This window comes from Apodemus sylvaticus, chromosome 2 (genome assembly GCF_947179515.1).
Source record: "Apodemus sylvaticus chromosome 2, mApoSyl1.1, whole genome shotgun sequence".
NCBI lineage: Eukaryota > Metazoa > Chordata > Mammalia > Rodentia > Muridae > Apodemus > Apodemus sylvaticus.
This window is the reverse complement of record NC_067473.1, coordinates 180,574,982-180,595,834: the sequence shown is the minus strand read 5'-3', so window position 1 is coordinate 180,595,834 and position 20,853 is coordinate 180,574,982. Positions and strand designations below refer to the sequence as shown.

Below are 20,853 nucleotides of genomic sequence, written 5' to 3'. Positions count from 1 at the left end.
GATCTGTCTGATGAAGTCCTATTCAATACCTACCAAGGGCTGGCTGGAGAAGGTGGCACTGGCTTCTGGGTAGTGGTAGAGGGGAGGAAGGGTTAGTACTTTGGGAAAAGCCTGTCATGGTGACAGATACACAGTCCTGTAGCACCAGTGAGCACCACCAACTCCTCTCTGTAGTCTTGGTGCCTGAGCCATGGCCCCAAATTGGAGATCGGCCACAAAGTGGTGTGCACATGTTCGGCAGGAGAGTGTATTTGTGTGTGTGTGTGTGTGTGTGTGTGTGTGTGTGTGTGTGTGAGTTTTAAAGAAGCTCACTTGGGTAGACTCAGTAGATTCTCTTGATTTCTTCAAAAGCATTGCTTCTGTTATTGAGTCATTTACTCAGTGAATATTACTCTCAATTGAATGCTTATTCAAATTATTAATAGTATAACAGGTTTTACCATTAATAATACTCATATGTATTCTATGGATACAAAAATAAATATGACCCATTCCTAAAAGGGAGGATTAAGATCAGCGAATCTTACTTTCTCTTGCTAAATATCATGCTTCAAATTCATGCCCTTTTAAGAGAGGTAGGACTGACACGTCTCACATCTGTCCTGCTGTGGGGCAATGGCCAAGCTCAAGTGTCAACAATAACTTTTCTAAAGGTTTTTCTTCTGATGCAGGTGACAGACCATGCAGACGGTAAACACATCATTGCCCAGTTCCATGAGTGGCAGGCTGGGACTGGTCTGATCCTTTCTCGTGCCAGGAAACTCCCCATTGCCACTGTCTTCACAACCCATGCCACACTGCTTGGGCGGTACCTCTGTGCAGCAAATATTGACTTCTACAACCAGCTTGACAAGGTAAAACACTCACCAGCCCCCCCTCAGCCTCCTCCTTTCAGCTCACCGAAGCCCAAAGAGGAGACATATTGATCTCTATGTTTGAGCTAACAACCACATGGCAGAGATGGCCTTTCATCTCATCAGAATTCACGGTGGAGCAGCTTCCCCTGGGTGCTGCAGGTGGGGGGAGCTTAATTTTGCTCAGAGTGCAGTGAAGGGTAGAGGCTGGGAGACCTGACGTCTGCTCCCTCTCTGGGAAAATAGATCCGGATGGGCATGATAGAACAGAAATGCTGTGTAGGGCCAGACATAGGCTCCAGCTCCTTCCTGAATTTGAGGTCTGATGATTGGCAGTTAGATTACTGGGGTCTGTTAGTTTTATCTCCTCGATGTGAGCTGTTTATTGGGGAGCACTAGAGGCGGGCACCTCAGCTTCTTTCTGTAGTTCTGCAGTGCATAGGTGACGTGCTTCCAGGGCCACATGGGCAGTTGGCACTGGACGTGGAGGTAGGCATCCGATGATGTACATTTGTTCATTTTACAAATTGCCCAGTTCCGTGAACACACCCCCGCCCCCCGCAACCATTCAGTTTTAAATCTTCAGTTTTCCATTAGTTAGGTTAGCATAGTAAGTTTCTTTTATCTTTTAATTTACTCATGTGTCTGTGGGGGTGGGGGGGACACGTGTGCAAGTGCCCTTGGAGGCCAAAGGGCATCACATCTGGAGCTGGAATTGTAAGTTGCTGAGAACTGTTCGAGTGAGTCCTGGGAATTGAACTCGGGTCCTCAGCAAGAGCAGCACATGCCTTTAATCACTGAGCCATCTCTCCATCCCCATAGAATCTCTTACATTAAGTCAGCAAGTTTATTAAAAGCACACATTTGACTGCCGTACATTTAAAAAGATGAATATTTAATATTCACTTTTACTTATCAACTCAGTTTAGGGCTTAAAGGTTTTGGTTTCACTATTAGGGAAATCAGGAAGCTGAAAATTTGTGTTTTTACAGAAACGTCCCCAGCATTCAAAGTTCTGGGATCCTGTGAATCAGAATGTGTGTGTCCGTAGATGGCCATTTGTGAATGGTAGTCAGTAGCCTGGGCAGTTTACACGACTGTCTCAAGCACATTTGGGATGCTAGAGGAAGCTCCTGAGAGTTTCTAGATGTGCAGACAGAGGCGTTAATGAGAGCTGCCAGACAAAAAGGTCAGCCCGTGCTAAGATCCAGGCTTTAAGTGAAGTCAACAGAGATTCAGAAAGCCAGGGAACCAAGGAGCCCTGCAAACCGTGCATGGTGATAGTCGGCTACTGAGGGCAGGGCAGTGTGTCCTGGGAAGGTCAGGCGTGGATCCTCGCGCACCAGTGGAATCCTTCGCTCTGGACTGCTTCGTGGCCTCACGGATTAACAATCAATAAAAACAACTAATAGTGTGTAATGAGTAGTTTTATTTAGGAACAGACAAATTATTGTGCACAGATAGATTACAACAAGCCTTTTGATTGAATGTGATAGTGACATCATTATGCCTTTAATGATGGTTACATATCACAAGTATATTCAGATATTTGATATGATATGATATGATATGATATGATATGATATGGTATGATCTGTACATGTTCAGGCTCTTCATTCTTGTGAACTGTTCTGCCAGTCACCAAACCAAAGCCAAAACCAAACCAAAACAAAAGGACAGATGAACCCATGATCTGACATATTTGCTATTTAATATGAGCATACACATTTTTGAAGTTAACTCAGAAAGAGTATGTAACTGAGAAAAAAATAAACCACTCAACTTTTTCTCTCTGAGAAGATCAAGTAGGATAACAATTATCTAAACTTTCAGGGTCAAAACTTTCATCTTTTTAATATTTAATTTTATGTATGTAGGTGTTTTGCCTGCATGTGTGTCTGTGCACCATGTGTGTGCCTGGTGCCTTCTGAGGTCAGAAGAGGACATTGGTCTTCTGGAAATGGAGTTACAGATGGTTGTGAGCTGCCATGTGGGTGCTAGGAATCAAACCTATGTACTCTGCAAGACCAGCCAGTGATCTTACTGAGGAGCCATTATCCAGCCCCACTTTTGTTTTAATAACCTTTTCAAATTTTATTTATGCTTCACTGTTTATGGGAAAATGTAAAAATTCTTGGAGGCTCGAATTATCCTTACACTTATAAACTGTAGGATAAGAAAACATGGTAACAAATATCAAAACTTTATAGGTGATGAAATAGCCGTTTGTAAGACCCGAAGCGAACAGCGCTTTTGAAAATACCAATTTTATACTCTAGCAAGTGGCTTAATATCCACTAGTCCTTTAATGGCGTCTTTATAACTACAATCAGCTCTGAGGAAAACCTCAACTTGTGGAGAGGGTCGTGTAAGGAACTTGTGCTTGTCTTCAACAGTTCGACATAGACAAAGAGGCGGGGGAGAGGCAGATTTACCACCGCTACTGCATGGAGCGGGCTTCTGTGCACTGTGCGCACGTGTTCACCACGGTGTCAGAAATCACAGCCATCGAAGCGGAGCACATGCTGAAGAGGAAGCCAGGTAATGACCGAGGCTGGGTCTGCCACCCTCGCACACGCAGCACCCTTGCTTAATCGCCGTCAGATACCACTTGGATATCTAGAGCGGGGGTTTCAAGAAATACATAAGCTTTGTCAAACAAAACAAAATCAAGTGAAAAATAAGAGCCCGAGGACAGAAGAGTAGCAGCATGATGGGCTGGGCTGGGTTCCTTTTCTTTCCCAATTTTCCCTTGGTTTTGGGGTTGTCTCGGACTCTGTCTGCTATGATGAACACCAGAACCAAAGCAACTTGGGGAGGAAAGGGTTTGTTTGAGCTTACATGTCCTGACCACTCACAGGGAAGTCGGGGCAGGAACTCAAGGCAGGAACTGAAGCAGAGGTCGTGGAGAAATGTTGCATACAGGCTCAGCCTGCTTTCTTTTACCTGCTGGACAGCCCAGAGGTGGCCCCACCCACAGTGGGCGGGGCCTTCCCACATCAGTCAATCACTGGTCAAGAAAATGCACCTCAGAGTTACCTATAGACCGATCTTACAGAGGGATTGTCTTAACTGTGATTTTCCCTTCCCAGATATGCGAGCAAACTGACAGAACCCAAGCAACGCAGACTCATTCTCATGCTCGTTGGCTAACAATGACCTCATTTCTCTGTTGATCTCTCAGTCCACAGTACCCCTCTCCCTCTCCCTCTCCCTCTCCCTCTCCCTCTCCCTCTCCCCCTCCCTCTCCCCCTCCCTCTCCCCCTCCCTCTCCCCCTCCCTCTCCCTCTCCCCTCCCTCTCCCCCTCCCTCTCCCCCTCCCTCTCCCTTTCCCCCTCCCTCTCTCCCTCACTCTCCCTCTCTCTCTCCCACTCTCTCTCCTTCTCCCTCTCCCCCTCCCTTTCCCCCTCCCTCTCTCTCTCCCACTCTCTCTCCCTCTCCTTCTCCCTTTCCCCCTCCCTCTCTCCCTCCCTCTCCCTCTTTCTCTCCCACTCTCTCTCACTCTCACTCTCCTTCTCCCCCTCCCTCTCCCTCTCCCTCTCTCTTCCCTTGCCCCACTCTGTCTCTTTCTCTTCCCTCCCTTCCCCCTCCCTTCCTTTCTGTGTTAAAAAAATAAACCACAGCTGCTACTCCATTTACTAATTGTATTTGCCCCCCTCACACTAACTGAAAATTGCCTTTTAAAGAAACTACTAAATTCGGGGATTTGTTTATTTATTTATTTATTTATTACTTTGTTTATTACAACTCCTGAAGTTAGAGGTGACAGAGAGAGCATTCCTACTCAGGAAAGGGTTGCCATGGTTTCATTATGCTTTTCCAGATGTAGTGACTCCAAATGGCTTGAATGTTAAGAAGTTTTCTGCAGTGCATGAATTTCAAAATCTCCACGCCATGTACAAGGCCAGAATACAGGATTTTGTTCGAGGACATTTCTATGGGTATGTTTTCCTTGATTCAGAAATAAAAGCACCAGGGCTATAGAGGTGGACTGGGTGTGAAGAACATGGGCTCCCCTTGCAGAGGACTAGAGCAGGTTCCCAGCACCAGCACTGGGTGGCTCAGAGCCACTTGTAAGTCTAGCATGGGGAGAGGGGTGGTTCTGATGATGTCTTCTGGACTCCAAGGGCCTTTACAAACACACGCACGCGTGCACACACACACACACACATATACACACATGCACACATACATATACACATGTGCACACACATACACACATATACACATACACACCACACACGCACACATACACACATGCACACACACATATACACACATGCACACACACATATATACACATGCACATACAATACACACATGCATACACACATATACACATGTACACACACATACACACATTTACACATACACACCACACACACATACACACTCACTCACACACACATATACACATACACACCACACACACTCACACACACATTTACACATACACACACATATACACACATGCATAACACATATGCACACACACATATACACATGTACACACACATATACACATATACACACACACTACACACGCACACACTCACACACACATATACACACACATATACACATACACACCACACACACCACACACAGCACACACACCACACACACACATATACACACGCACACACTCACACACACATATACACACACATATACACATACACACCACACACACACACTCACACATTTACACACACACCACACACACACACATCACTTCATTTTCAAGATGTTTCCAAGCATTATCACAAATGCTTCTCTTTCCCCGCCCCCTTCTTCATGAACAGACTTGCTCCTGTGGATTTTGTTGTTGTTGTTGCTGCTGTTGTTGTTGTTATTGTTGTTGTTGTGTTTTACCAGAAATTGTTTTGTTTTGTTTCAGTCATCTGGACTTTGATCTTGAAAAGACTTTATTCCTTTTCATTGCTGGGAGGTATGAGTTCTCAAACAAAGGAGCAGACATCTTCCTGGAAGCCTTATCCAGGCTCAACTTCCTCCTAAGGGTAAGAAAGCTCTGAGATGTGGCACAAGATTCTAGGAAAAGGTTTCTGTTGTGGGGTGTGAAGAACTAGCTTTCAAGAGGACATTTGACTTTGACATCCTAAGATGATAACCCTGGGCAGGTGAAACTGTTCAGCCAGTAAAGCTGTTTGCTACCAAGTCTGATTTTCATGCCAAGGACCCACATGGTGGAAAGAAAAAGCAGACTCCCAGAAGCAATCCTCTGTAACAAAACATTCAAATGACAATATCAGTCTGCAAATGACTCCGCCCACTCAATTTACATATCAGAGTCACATGTCACTCATGTGCATCTTTGTCCATGCTTTAAAGTACTTGTCTTAATCAGAATTTCACGCTATGCATGCTATATGTTAGAAAGCCATTTTAATAGTCAAATTCCCTTGATGGGAGTTTGTGGAAAGGCAGATACAGCAAGGTCAAGTAAACCATGAGCCATGTATCACTAACGGGAAACCAAATATAAGCTGTGGTGGTGCGTGCCTTTGGGCCTAGCACTGGAGGAGCAGAGGCAGAGCTCTATCTCTGAGATAAGGCCAGCCTGGTCCTCAGAGCGAGTTCCAGGATAGCCAAGGCTACACAGAGAAACCCTGTCAGGAAAGGAGAGAGAGAGAGAGAGAGAGAGAGAGAGAGAGAGAGAGAGAGAGAGAGAGAGAGAGAGAGAGAGAGGAACAGGAAATGGGTGGTCACACGGTGTCCTGATGGCCACGCTTGTGACCACCCTTCTTCATGGTAAGCAGCCAGGTTCCAGCACTAGGGTTCCGTAGAACAGGTCAGAGCTTGCAAGTTCCATTCCTCCCCACTCCCCAGCTATGCCAGCTCCCTAGCTTGACAGATCCTTAACTGTTCACCCCTGACGTGGCCTACCATCTGGAAACATGAGGAAGGTTTTACCTCCAACAGCACTCCACCTCTGCTCCAGAAGCTGACCTTAAAACGAGGCTCCCAGTGAATTCAGCAGAGAAACACAGGCCAGGGTAGACAATGGCGTCATGCCATAGTTATTGATTAAAGTGACTGGTTTATACTCCAATCCGATCACATGGAAGTATAGAACAAATGATACGAGGGTGTCGCAGTGGAGACACCGCAGGTTGGGGAGATGGCTCAGAGGTTGAGTGTGCATGTTTATCCTTCTGAGCTGGGCTCCCAGGTGGAGGCTCAGAGTCTCCTGTAACAACGGACTCACGGCATCTGATGTCCTCTTCTGACCTCCTCAAGTCCTGGGCCCATGTGCACATGCTTAATTTAAAACAAACAAACAAAAAAGACAATGAGACAATCTAGGCTTTCCTGAATTCTATATTATTGTCTCCTTAGTGCTTTGATATATATTTTTTTCTCCTTTAGCAAAGATGTTATATCAATTATCCTGAAAGATTTCCTAAAACTTTAATGTGAGAAAGTGATTAGTAATAATCTCATCTGCCAAAAGTTTGAAGTGAAAAGGATTATCCTTATATAATCTTTTTCATATTTCCTGGGATATATCCATAAAGCATGCTTTGTAAGTAACTCATAACTATCAAACATGTCTCATGTTTGGGGTCATTATTAATAAATCCATCCATACAGTTATTAAATGTTCATTTTACTTGTAGATGTGAAGGAAACAAAACCCATGTTTATTAAGTTAGAGAGAAGATATAATACTCAGAGAGATTAAAATATTATGTAATTTCTTTCATAGCGGGTAGGCTGGTCCTGTGGCAAACTTCATGTCTTATGACTTTTATAGATTTCCAGTCAGGTTTTGGAAGGCAGAGACTAGACAAATGATGGAAAGATGACCCAAACTTGGGACATAGTCTTAACATTTCAGATAATAAGGACACCCATGTGCTCATAGTTTTAACTGAGTTGATGCTTTTACTCCAAAGCTGCTTGATCTGTGTTGTTGCCCTGTGAGAAACGCTAGACTTTGGCATCATAGGAAAGAACAAGAAAGTGTAGATTTCAGATGTTTAAAAACATTCCAGTTTAAATATCACTTTTGTTCCTAACATGTTTGGGGTACTCAGCTAAAATATTACACATACCATACTTCCTTAGCATCAGTAGAATGAGACAGACCACCTCTAGTATATATGGTGTTTTAAGGACTGAGGTCAACTGTGTATTTAAAGTGCCCCAGGACAGTATCTGCGACATCTAAAGCAGGAAGCATTTGATTGTCCCTCAACTTGAAGCCTAAAAGCCAAATGGCGTCACATGGATCATCTAGACATGTAGCAGAAACACTTTAAAAAAAACCATTTGAACAAATCAATATGAGTAAATTGGAAAGAGTTAGAAAAAGATGAATCAGAAATAAATCCTCATTAAATCTTGAATCTGAACTTTTAAAGACGGTGTTTTACTTTTTAAAAAAAATCCCATGTGGTTTTTTTTTTTTGAGGGGGGTGTTTTTTTTTTTTAACCACAGGAAAATACAAAGATATCAGTAGTCATTATTAACTATCTTAAATGGCCAAGGTGTGGACATACTCAGTGCTGACAAGTCCTGACTGGAAGTCAGCTTCAATTAAAACTGAAAAGTCTAGAGAAGACGTTTACCCTCATTCAGAGAGTACGGGCTAGCGTACTCTCTCCCACGACACGTGAAAACTGTTTCCCAGGTTTAAGGTCCACGTGCCATGTGTTTTGATCTTTGGTAGGTGACGCCTCTGTGTTTTCTAACCCTCCTCAGATGCATAAGAGTAACGTCACCGTGGTAGTGTTTTTCATCATGCCTGCCAAGACAAACAATTTCAACGTGGAAACCCTGAAGGGCCAGGCGGTGCGGAAACAGCTGTGGTAATCTCACATTTGTCAGCCTCCCCAGGCCACATGTGAGGGGAGTTTGATTAAGTGTGTGGCTTCTGGGCTGTGCCCTCGAATTTCACTTTTTCCTTGATGACTACAGCATAGATATGGTGTTGTTCTCCTGGTGCTGGCTGCTGTGTTAGACTATGCAATGCCTGTAATGTGGTAGGTGGTACTAGGAAAACTTCCTAACCACAGAGCGAGCACATATCTGTATGTGGGCTTTAAGGATGGGCTGGATATATTTCACAGAGAAAAATGAAAGTACTCATTATGCTCATCTCCAAAGCAAGGGGATGAGCATGATGACCTCCTCCACACTCAGCTCAGATCACACAGCAGACATTTCACTAACTTGCTCTGTCTACACCTCTATTCATTGACCTTTCCCACTCTCAGCCATCCCAAGTTACCTCAAGCAAAAAAAGTTATCTAGGCTGTCAAGTGTTTTGTGGAAACCTTAGTCCTGGATTTTTTTTTCCAAGCAAGCTAAATTGGCCAGTAGGGAAATACTAGGAGAGACTATATTTTAAAAGACTTGTAACTTCAAGGAATGGTAAGGAGACAACAGCACCTTCACAGCAGATGATGTCTTAGTTGCATTTTTATGGCTGTGACAAAACACCATGACCAAGGCAGTTCACAATAGCAGAGGGTTGGAGTCCATGGACATCGTTGTGGGGGAGCATGGCAGCAGGCAAGCATGGTTTTGGAGCATTCGTTAGCTGATAGCTTCCATCTTGATCACAAGCATGAGGCAGAGAGAGTTAATTAGGAATCACATGCACATTTTGACACCTCAGAGCCCACGCCCAGTGACTCACCTCCTGTAGCAAGGTCACTCCTCCTAATCCTTCCCAAACAGTTCCACCAACTGGGAACCAAGCATTCAAACATATGAGCCTATGTGGGCCATTCTCATTCAAATACCCACAGATGAATAAAAAAGTTATGATTCCATCTGAGTTAGAAATCTTTCTGTGCCAAACAGGGACACTGTGCATTGTATGAAGGAAAAGTTTGGGAAGAAACTCTATGATGGGTTATTAAGGTAAGTGCTTAATAGCCATTCTTAGCCTGAGGGGAGGGGCTTGAACCCTGTCTAAATTAGGGTTTTACTGCTGTGAACAGACACTGTAACCAATGCAAGTTTTACAAAGGACAACATTTAATTGGGGCTGGCTTATAGGTTCAGTCCATTATCAAGGCAGAAGCAGGGCAGTGCCCAGGCAGGCATGGTACAGGTAGAGCTGAGAGCTCTACATCTTCATCTGAAGGCTGCTAGCAGAGGTCATAAAGCCCATGCCCACAGTGACAGACCTACTCCAACATGACCACACCCACTCCAACAAGGCCACACCCACTCCAACATGACCACACCTACTCCAACAAGGCCATACCTACTCCAACAAAGCCACATCTACTCCAACATGGCTACACCCTCTAATAGTGCCAATCCTTGGCCCTTCGGGAGTTGAGTGACCCCATCACAGGGGTTGCATATCAGATATACTGAATATCAGATATTTACTTTATGATTTATAACAGTAACAAATGTATAGTTATGGAATAGTAATGAAAATAATTTATGGTTGGGGGAAACTGCAGCATGAAGAACTATATTACAGCATCAGGAAGGCTGAGAGCCACTGTGGGTAGAACAACATACACATCAACATTTAGGGCTTCATCATTCACAGGCCACAATTTAGATATTTTCATGCATTTTGGTCCAAACATAATAGAATTTGCAGCCTTTGAGAATATCATGCTGGATGAATACTAGCATTATATCTTTCATTTGACAATATCAGTAAACATCTTGTACACAGGAGACCACAGATACATGTGCACACAGATTCTTATTCAGTGCCAAGCTCATTAATGCATCAGTTAAAAACTGAAGCAGCTTTGGAGTTCAAATATGTATTGACTTAATTTGATAAATGTATGATAAATATTTAGATGGTAAATCTATGTTAACACCTTAGTAAATAGCATCATTACAGTAAATGAAGTTTGTATGCCGGACAATTATAAAGCACTTAACTAGTTCCAGCCATTTTTATTTTTAATATTGTTTTCATCACAGAGGAGAAATTCCTGACATGAATAGTATTTTGGATCGAGATGACTTAACAATTATGAAAAGAGCCATTTTTTCAACTCAGGTAAGAAAAATTTAAAGTACCCACCATCCCCCATGATCATTAAAATCGACCTAGGCAATATTGTCTTCATTCATGTACAGAAATGTGCTAATGTAGGAAATTTCAAATCTGAGCATTTGAAAAAGATATTCTCTTTTCATTCTATTTATATTTGTGGTTGTGGAACAGGGCATGTGGGAACCAGAAGATAACTTGAAGGACTTATATTTTCTCTTTCACCATGTGAGTCTCAGAGATGGGATTTAAATTATCAGGTTGGCAGTAAAAACCTTTCATCACTGAGCCATTTTACACACCCAGAAAAAAAAATCTACTCGAATGATTTTGTATGTCCTTTTATGGGATATTGTTTCTACGTAATTCTTTTAAAATTTTTCATAAAGTCTGTCTTTGAGCCTATTTATAGAATTTCTTTGAACCAATGTATTCAGTTGAAAGACTGTGTCTATTATAACAGAGAACCTTGTGACAGTCTCCAAAAGCGCATAATCCACACCACAGTTGAGAAAACGCCAGCGCTTCTCAGTGGAATGGAATTGCTATTTTGCAGTGTAATGTTGCATGGGAGTCCTCTCTCAAGAGTGTGGTTTGCTAAACGATTTCAGAGAGTCACTATCATCTTGCCTGAAGTGACTTCACAGTCTAGATAAATCCAGAAGTAGTCACGATGCCAGAGCTTTTCATACAGTCTCTGCAAGGAAGAGCAGCTTTCTGTTCATGGTCTGAGAAGAAAGTTCTGGAACTCTTTGAAAACACACAAAGCTTGGTCCTGTTAGCCAGTATCATCTCAGAGGCTGAGTACAGACAGGGGACATGAAATGTCAACGGCCTTTTGCAGAAGTGAGTCACACTAATGCCTTTCAGCACAGACACTTTCTTCCCTCTGCTCCTTCAGAGACAGTCTTTGCCTCCTGTGACCACTCACAATATGATCGATGATTCCACGGATCCCATCCTCAGCACCATTAGACGAATCGGACTTTTCAACAATCGTGCAGACAGAGTCAAGGTAGAACTGATTGGTTTGCTATGCGCTGTTACAACGTCGTGCAGAACAGGCTCAGCTGGTAAAGTACTTGCTGTGTAAGCATGAGAATTGGAGGTTACCCTCCAGCTCTGTGGGAAAAGCTTGGCCTAGTGGCCTTCACTTGTAATCTAGTGCTCAGGTAAATCCAGGAGAGCTTCAGAGCCTACTAACAAGCCACCCGGCTAATTGACAAGCTCTGAGCTAAAGGGGGACCCTACCTCAAAAAGTAACATGAATCGCTCTTTAGAAACAACACCCAGGGTTGAACTCTGCTCTCCACACACATGTCCCCACAAATGCAGGGGCATCAGCACACACAGGCACCAAAAAGAACACATAGCCCCATAGTCCATGTATACACATCCAAACAAAAGAATCACATAGCCCCATAGTCCATGTACACACATCCAAACAAAAGAATCACAGAGCATGTACTTGGCTTAGTACAGGCTCTTCATTGTTTTAACATCTTCCAGAAAAAAAAGTTAAACACTTCTAAAGAGAAATGAATTCCGCTTCTTGTTTTAGGTAATTAGAATACTCTCAGGTTTTGGGTAACTCTGAGTTTTAATCCTAACATTCATTTTAATTGCACAATGTTATCGGTAGACACAAGAAAAATTACCTACATTTTAATGATCAAAATATATTCTCAAACTGACATGAGTTACATTTTAAAATGCCCTTTTTGTTTTATTTTATGCATTTTATGTTTATTTTGTGTGTGGGGTAGGGGATGAAATGTGCTAAGACATTCATGAAAAGGTCAGAGGACAATTTGTGGGAGCCTGTTCTCAATTGTCGTCCCTGGATTCCAGGGACTGAACTCACGTTGCCAAGCTTAGTGATAAATACCTGTACCTGATGAGCCACCTTGCTGGCCCTGCGGTGTGTTTATCATGACAATTTATATTCATAGGGAGTGATGCTTTATTATCGTTTTATGTGTACAGGTGTGTGCCTGCACATCTGTGTGTGCACCACATGTGTTCCTGGTACCCAAGGAGGCCATAGGAAGGCATTCAGATATTCTGAAACTGCAACTACAGAGGGTTGTGAGCTGCCATGTGGGTGCTGGGACTTGAACCCAGTTCCTCTGGCAGATTAATTAGGGCTCCCGGTACACCTCTCCATCCCCCCTGCCTGGTTTCTGCCTAGGCTCTGCACGCGTGTACAGCCAGCACCTTGTGCATCCCTCTGCCTCCCAAGTCCTGTGTGTCACCTCAGTAGGCTTTAATTCCAGAGCCACTTTCCAATTGCCATGGTGTCCCACCCAGGCACCACACCTCCTCCCGATAACACCCTCACTGGTACAGTCCACCTGCTGCAGCTGATGAGTCTCCGTCGGAACGTTGCTGTTGCTATCCTTCCAGATTTATCTTTGTATTAGGATCATCTGGGCATCATTCTAAGTGTAGACAGCTGAACAGTGATGTGTAGTGAGCATTTCAGGTAGCTTTCCTAAACACGCTGGTGTTCTGCACAGTCTCCACTTCAGAATAGTTGGTAACTCCTGATAGCTGTGTCTTTCCCAGACTATCGCATAGCTATGGTATTCTACATTGTAAGTAGGCATTTAGGCTTAGACTTACTGGTTTGTGAACAGCAGCACACCGCTGCACACAGGCATTCATGCACCTGTGGCTTTTCTCTTGGAGTCATGTTGAGGTAAATCTCCAGCCCAAATAAGCCCAGGCAAAGAAAACACAACTCAGTTAATATGATTCCCCATCTATGTCATTTTCTCTCTCTCTCTCTCTCTCTCTCTCTCTCTCTCTCTCTCTCTCTCTCTCTCTCTCTCTCCCTCTCTCCCTCTCTGTCTCTTCTCCTCTCTTTCCCTCTCCCTCTCTCCCTCTCCCCCTCCCTCCCTCCCTCTCTTTCCCTCCCTCTCTCTCCCTCCTCCCTCTCCCCCTCTCCCCCTCCCTCCCTCCCTCTCTCTCCCTCCCTCTCTCTCCCTCCTCCCTCTCCCCCTCTCCCCCCCCCCTCTCTCTCTCCCCCTCCTTCTTTCCCAAAGCCCTCAGCCCCACCTTCCCTTCTCCTGCCCAATCACCCGCTCTATCCTTTATTTTACAAATTAAGGTGGAGAAGGTTTACAGGAAGTCACCTGAGTGCTGGCTCATTCCTTATTTTCAGCTCCTCCTGGGAGAACAGAATTAGCATCAAAATACAAGTGGCCCCAGGGCTATCCGAAACCAGGTCACAGGAGACTTTTTGAACAGAGTCCTGAATACCTTTGGGATAGGACACTTAGTTGTGGTGCACACTAGAAAGCCCTGAGTAATCAAAGCAAAGTGTGGTAGGAGGCGACTGCCTCTGGGTGAGAGGGGATGGCAAATTTAATCTGGATATTAGTGTTCCAAAATCTCCCTCCCCTGAGCCTCGTTTCCCTCAGCTAACTCATGCATGGGTCACGGGTCCTGGTCAAGTTGGGAACAATTTGACAAGACAGAGGTCAGCAGATGGAGAGCCAAATATAACTCTCATTGGGGAATAAGGCTGGAGAGGGATTGGGCGTCTAGTTTAATGTGAAAGCAGAAAATGTGTGTGCTAATGCTTCTTCCCTGTGATCCCGGATGAGGGGCTGAGGGCAAGGTTAAGTGTGCAGAGCAGAGTTCGAGCCACGGAGTGGAGGGAGGAGGAAGGCAGAGTCCACATTCACGACCACGCATCTTTCCCACTGTCCCTGAATGGACAACACGGGATTCTCTAGTACCGAAGTAAGAAAAGCGTAGAGGAATTTTTTTTTTTTTTTGCTTTATTTTCTTCATCAGAACTTTCTTTTTTAGGTGATTTTACATCCAGAATTCCTGTCCTCCACCAGCCCCCTACTACCCATGGATTATGAAGAGTTTGTCCGAGGTTGTCACCTTGGGGTGTTTCCATCATACTATGAACCCTGGGGTTACACGCCAGGTATGTGATATGTGTGGACTGTGAGCAGATTCTGACTTGGTTGCATGCTATTTCAAATGTGTGCATGTGTGCCGGGTGGGGGTGGCACATGTCTTTAATCCCGGCACATGTCTTTAATCCCGGCACTTGGGAGGCAGAGGCAGGCAGATTTTTGAGATCGAGGCCAGCCTGGTCTACAGAGTGAGTTCCAGGACAGCCAGGGCTACACAGAGAAACCCTGTCTCGAAAAAAACAAAACAAAACAAAATGTGTTCGTGTGATGTTAAAATTGATCGGAAATTTCTATGGCAGCTTTGTTCTCAGTTTGTTTAAAAATGATTTGGATTGGATCCTTTTCATTGGGTCAGTTTAATGCTTTGGAGATTCTAACCTAAGAATCGGGACACCACCCGGGCGAGTCCAGCGCAGAGGGGTTTGCTGCCTTCTAAGTGGGTATGCAGCCCTCACTGTGCTCCAAAGAGGAACATGGTGTTTTATAAAGATTGTATACTATTTGGTTATCTCTATAGATCTCATTAATGTGAAGTAGGAACCAAATGTATAGAGCTAGGATAAAAATAGGAAGACTTACCATATGGCTTTCTACAAGTTATTTCAGAAGAACATATTTTAAACATTTAAATCAATTTTGTAAAACAAAAGTCGGCCCTGAAAATCCCTCTACATGTTTGTCTTTCAAAAGACAGGTAGTTTAAGAAAGTGTGTGTCCAATGCCATCCTGCATTCAGAAACTCTGCCATCTCTATTTTTTTTTTTTAGATCAATAGTCAATTCTCAAATCTACTCTTTGTCATTTTTCTCTTCTGGTTCTCTAATTTTTATTTTTATTTTTTATAATTCAACACATGAACATAAACAGAGAAAGACTTTTTGTTTGTTTGTTTGGTTTGTTTTTAGTAGAACTTCAAATCTTGGTTCTTACTGTGGTACAAACCCAAAATAAGAACAATTTTTAGACATTGGAGTTCATTGTAATAAGGCTGTACTTCAATGTCCCTCATATCACCAAAGGATTTTACCTCCATAGTAGCTAAGCTAAGGGTTGACAGTTCTTAGGAATGAATTGTAGGTACAGTTATTTGGATACAGATTTCCTGCTATGGTCAAAGCTCTTTAACTTGAGTGATTGTCATCATTCTCAGCCCACAGGGAACAGGTTACATTCATTTAAGAAATGGTGTGTCTATTGAGATGGTCTATCCATGAAGTCAAGTCATTCATCAACTCTTTCAATGAACAATGGTTCTGCTAGGAGGGTGGCACAGACATTAGGTGAGGATAGTATTCTGGTCCATTGGCTGTGATGATTTTGAAAAACATTCCTCTCAGAAAAAGTAACTTATAAGGTCATCTTCGTCAAAATTGATACAATAGTTATAAATATCAAGCAAAACATTCAGTCTCACACTTTGTTGTTCTCTTACAAGCCACCTCCTAAATTAATTGTCTAAATTTCTTTTGGCTATATAAATAATTTTGAAATATGTAAGCTGTTCTAAAAACCATAATACAGTATGAAAACATCAAACAAACAATCCTACTTATAGAGAAGCCGAGATAGAGAACCATGATTTCAAGACTATTATGTGATACACAGTAAGACACTGTCATGTACAAACAAACAGAAAGTGTATATGGATTGTACAATATTGGACGTATTTCTCCAATTACCAAATTAGAGAGACCACTGGGTGACAGACAACACATTTCTAATTCCTCATATTTTTGAATTTCAATTGATTAGGATATGTTGATAATATTAATTTTCATATTAAGAGATATTAAGGAAAAGTGATTGCTACTTCCTGTTATTTTTGTTGTTAGAGGTGGAATAATGTTTGTGTGGGTTTGTTGAAAGAATACATTCTCGCTTTTTCTAAGCAAGTATAGTTTCCCTCCTTGTGTTGGCATTTTCCATCTATTATCCTTTGTAGGGCTGAATTTGTGGAAAGATATTGTATAAATTTGTTTTTTTCATAGAATATTTTGATTTCTCCATCTATGATAATTGGGAGTTTTACTGGGTATAGTATCCTGGCCTGGCATCTGTGTTCTCTTAGGGTCTGTATGACATCTGCTCAGTCAGTATCTTCTAGCTTCCCTAGTCTCTGATAAGAAGTCTGGTGTAATTCTGATAGGTCTGCCTTTATATGTTACTTGACCTTTTTCCCTTACTGGTTTTAATATTCTTTCTTTGTTTAGTGCACTTTGGGTTTTGATTATTATGTGACAGGAAGAAATTCTTTTCTGGTCCAGTCTGTTTGGAGTTCTGTAGGCTTCTTGTATGTCCATGGGCATCTCTTTCTTTAGATTAGGAAAGATTCTTTTATAATTTTGTTGAAGATATTTACTGGCCCTTTAAGTTAGGAATCTTCATTCTCTTCTATACCTATTATGCTTAGGTTTGGTCTATTCATTGTGTCCTGGATTTCTTGGATGTGTTGGGTCAGGAGTTATTTGCTTTTTGTGTTGTCTTTGACTGTTGTGTTAATGATTTCTATGGTATCTTTTGCACCTGAGATTCTCTCTTCTATCTCATGTATTCTGTTGTTGATACTTGCATCTATGACTCCTGATTTATTTCCTAGATTTTCTATCCCCAGCGTTGTCTCCCTTTGTGATTTCTTTATTGTTTCAACTTCATTTTTAGATCCTGGATGGTTTGCCTGTTTGATTGTGTTTTCCTGTAATTCTTTAAGGGATTTTGTGTATCCTCTTTAAGGGATACTAGCTGTTTACCTGTGTTCTCCTGTATTTCTTTAAGGGAGTTTTTTATGTCATTCTTAAAGTCCTTCTTCATCATTATGCAAAGTGATTTTAGATCTGAATCTTGCTTTTATTGTGAGATGGTGTATTCAGGACTTGCTATGGTGGAAGAATTGGCTTGTGATGATGCCAAGTAGCCTTGATTTCTGTTGCTTATGTTCTTGTGCTTGCCTCCTGCCATCTGGTTATCCCTAGTGCTACCTGCCCTTGCTATATATGACTGGAGCCTGTCCTTCCTGTGATCCTGGTTGTGTCAGAATTCCTCAGAGTCAAGCTGTCTCTGTGATCCTGTGAGCCTGGGAGTGTAAAAGTGCCTGGGAGTGGAGCTTCCTTTGGGTGTTGTGGGACTGGCTGTAGAGTTTGTGCCCAGACTGGTCAAGAGCCCTTGCCACTGGTCTGGTGGAGTTCCTGCATGCCTGGTTCCTGCTGGAGATAACACCAGCAGAAGGGTGGAGGCTGCCAGCCATGAAGGTCACAGCTAAATGCTGTGAGGGAAGGGACAAATTATTATTAAGAGAAGAACTTTTACAATGCCTATACATTTAAAACTTTCATTCGTCTAGTTGTCTTGTCCGAATGTATGTATGTATGCTCATAGCACATGCATGAAATGCCATCTGGTATCAGAAAGGATGTCAGCTCTTCTGGAACTGGGGTTACAGATGTTGTGAGCCACCATGTGGATGCTGGGAACTGCACCCAGATCGTCTGAAAGATCAGCTTGTGCTCTTAACCTGGGAAACATCGCCCCAGCCCTCAGGCCTATACATTGATTCTGGGATGTAAGTACAGAATCTAAAACTCTCTAAGGAGAGAATACTGCGGCCCTCGGAGCATGAGCAGTAGAGAGGCTCTCCTGCTACCTTCTCATCTGCTGTTTCAGTTCCATCTGATTACAGCACAAGGGTCCCGTAGTACTGGAATAAGCAAACTACAGAGAGTTTGCTTTTTAATTTTTCCTTTTCTTTATTAGAATCTTCTCTTTTAGGTGACTTTGTACCCAGAGTTTCTGTCTTCCACCTGGGTAATCTAAAATTATCAAAACTTTAACAGAGTCAATATGACTACTTCCTGAAAGTTGACATAAAGATGTGTTTACCTAGTTTTCCTTTCTCCCCCATAGTTCTAAAATTTGGTGTTATCCCTTCATTTTTTTCTTTTTCTGTTTTTCTTCTCTCATACAATAATCATGGCCTATGCCTCCCTTCCCTCGACTAATTCCAGTTCTCCCATCTCTGCTTTTCCCAAATCTACTGCTCCTCCATTTCGCCTTAAATAAAAAGAAGAAGAAGAAGAAGAAGAAGAAGAAGAAGAAGAAGAAGAAGAAGAAGAAGAAGAAGAAGAAGAAGTCGTCTTCCTAAGGATATCAACTGAGCATGGCATAACAAGATATAAATAAACAAGATACAGTGAGACTAGGCACAAACCCTCATATCAAGGCTGGACATGGCAAATCAGTAAGAGGAAAAGGGTCCCAGGAGTAGGCAAATCAGTCAGACACAGCCCCCACTCTCACTGTTAAAAGTCCCACAAAAACTCCAAGATGAACAACCACTACATATATGCAGAGGACCTAGGTTAGACTTAAACAGGCTCTGTAATTGCTGCTTCAGTCTCTGTGAGCTCCTATGAGCCCTGCTTAGTTGATTCTGCAGGCTATGTTCTCCTTGTATCCATCCCCACCCTCTCTGGTTCCTATAGTCTTTCCTCACTCCTCTTTTTCGGGGTTCTCTGAGCTCTGCCTAAAGTTTGTCTGTGGGTCTCTGTATCAGTTCCAATCAACTGTTAGAGGAAGTGTCTCTGATGACAATTGGACTAGGCATTGATTCTATGAGTATAACAGAATATCATTAGGAATTATTTCAGTGACTGTTATTTTACTTATTGATTATTAGAAAGTTATGTTTGGTTTTTCCCTAGGTCTCTGGGCCATCCATCTCCCAGATTCTAGCCATGTTGGCAGTGTTATACATGAGTTCCCTCTCATGGAGTGGACCTGTTACAGACTGTCCACTCCCACAAGCTCTGAGTCAAAATTGCCCCAGCACATCTTGCAGGCAAGACAGGTTGTGGATCAGAAGTTTCCTGCCGGCGTTGTTGTCCTAATTCCACTATGGGATGCCTACCTGCTTTCAGAAGATGGCCAGTTCAGGCACCATATTCCCCATTACTAAAAGTCTTTGTTAGGGTCACCCTCATTGTTTCCAGGAAGTTTCCATTGCACTAGGTACCCACATTGCTCCCTAATGCCCCTGAATTCCAGTGATCTCTCCCTTTCCTCTCCCTCCTTCATTCCCTTCCCCAACCTGATCCTTCCTGTTCCCATCCCCAGATCCCCCCAGTCCACCCACATAATCTATTACATTTCCTCTTCCCAGAGAGATTCATGCATCCCTGCTAGAGCCCTCCATGTTACTTAGCCTCTCGTCTGTGGATTTCAGCATGATTATCCTTCAGTTAACAGCTAACATCCACTTATACTTGAGTACATATCATGCTCGTCTTTCTTGGTATGGATTGCATCACTTAAGGTGATGTTTTTTCTAGTTCCATTTGTGTGCAAATTTCATGATGTCATTTTGTAAAGAGCTGAATAATATTCCACAGTGTAAATGTACTACATTTTCTTCATCCATTCTTTGGTTGAGGGACATCTAGGTTATTTCCAATTTCTAGACTATTATGAATAAGGCTGCTATGTTGAGCAAGTGTCCTTGTGGTAGGATAAACCATCTTTTGAGTATATGCCTGAGAGTGGTATGTCTGGGTCTTGAGGTAGATCAATACCCAGTTTTCTGAGGAACAGCCATAGTGATCTCTATAGTGCCTGTGCAAGTTTTCACTCTTATATGAAATGGAGGAATGATCTTGCTCCACATCCTTGCCAGCAGGAGCTGTCACTTGTGATTTTTGTCTTAGCTATTCTGACAAGTATAAGATGGAATCTCCAAGCAGTTTTGATTTGCACTTTCCTGATGACTGAGGATGTTGAACATTTCTTTAAATATTTCTCATCCATTTGAGACTCCTCTGTTGAGATGTCTCTGTTTAGATCTGTGCCCCATTTTTAACTGGATTATTTGAGATTCCTCTGTTGAGAATTCTCTGTTTAGATCTGTACCCCATTTTTAATTGGTTTATTTGGTTTGTTGATGTCTACTTTCTTGAATTCTTTGTATATTTTGAATATTAGCCATCTATCAGATATAGAAAGTTGAAAATCTTTCCCCATTTTGTCCTATTGACAATATCCTTTGCTTTATAGAAGACTTTTCAG

The 20,853-nt window shown here is 42.7% G+C and overlaps 1 protein-coding gene across 1 annotated transcript in view; it reads left to right on the top strand.

Moving 5' to 3' along the window:
• The window catches only part of Gys2 (glycogen synthase 2), a 42,353-nt gene that overhangs the window by 8,763 nt on the left and 12,737 nt on the right, over positions 1 to 20,853 (top strand). Inside the window, exons 4-12 of the mRNA XM_052172765.1 lie at positions 672 to 854; positions 3,251 to 3,395; positions 4,678 to 4,795; positions 5,755 to 5,875; positions 8,584 to 8,690; positions 9,691 to 9,750; positions 10,792 to 10,870; positions 11,766 to 11,879; positions 14,684 to 14,810. Of these exons, the coding sequence (XP_052028725.1) occupies positions 672 to 854; positions 3,251 to 3,395; positions 4,678 to 4,795; positions 5,755 to 5,875; positions 8,584 to 8,690; positions 9,691 to 9,750; positions 10,792 to 10,870; positions 11,766 to 11,879; positions 14,684 to 14,810 (1,054 nt within the window). The remainder of the gene's footprint in view (positions 1 to 671; positions 855 to 3,250; positions 3,396 to 4,677; positions 4,796 to 5,754; positions 5,876 to 8,583; positions 8,691 to 9,690; positions 9,751 to 10,791; positions 10,871 to 11,765; positions 11,880 to 14,683; positions 14,811 to 20,853) is intronic.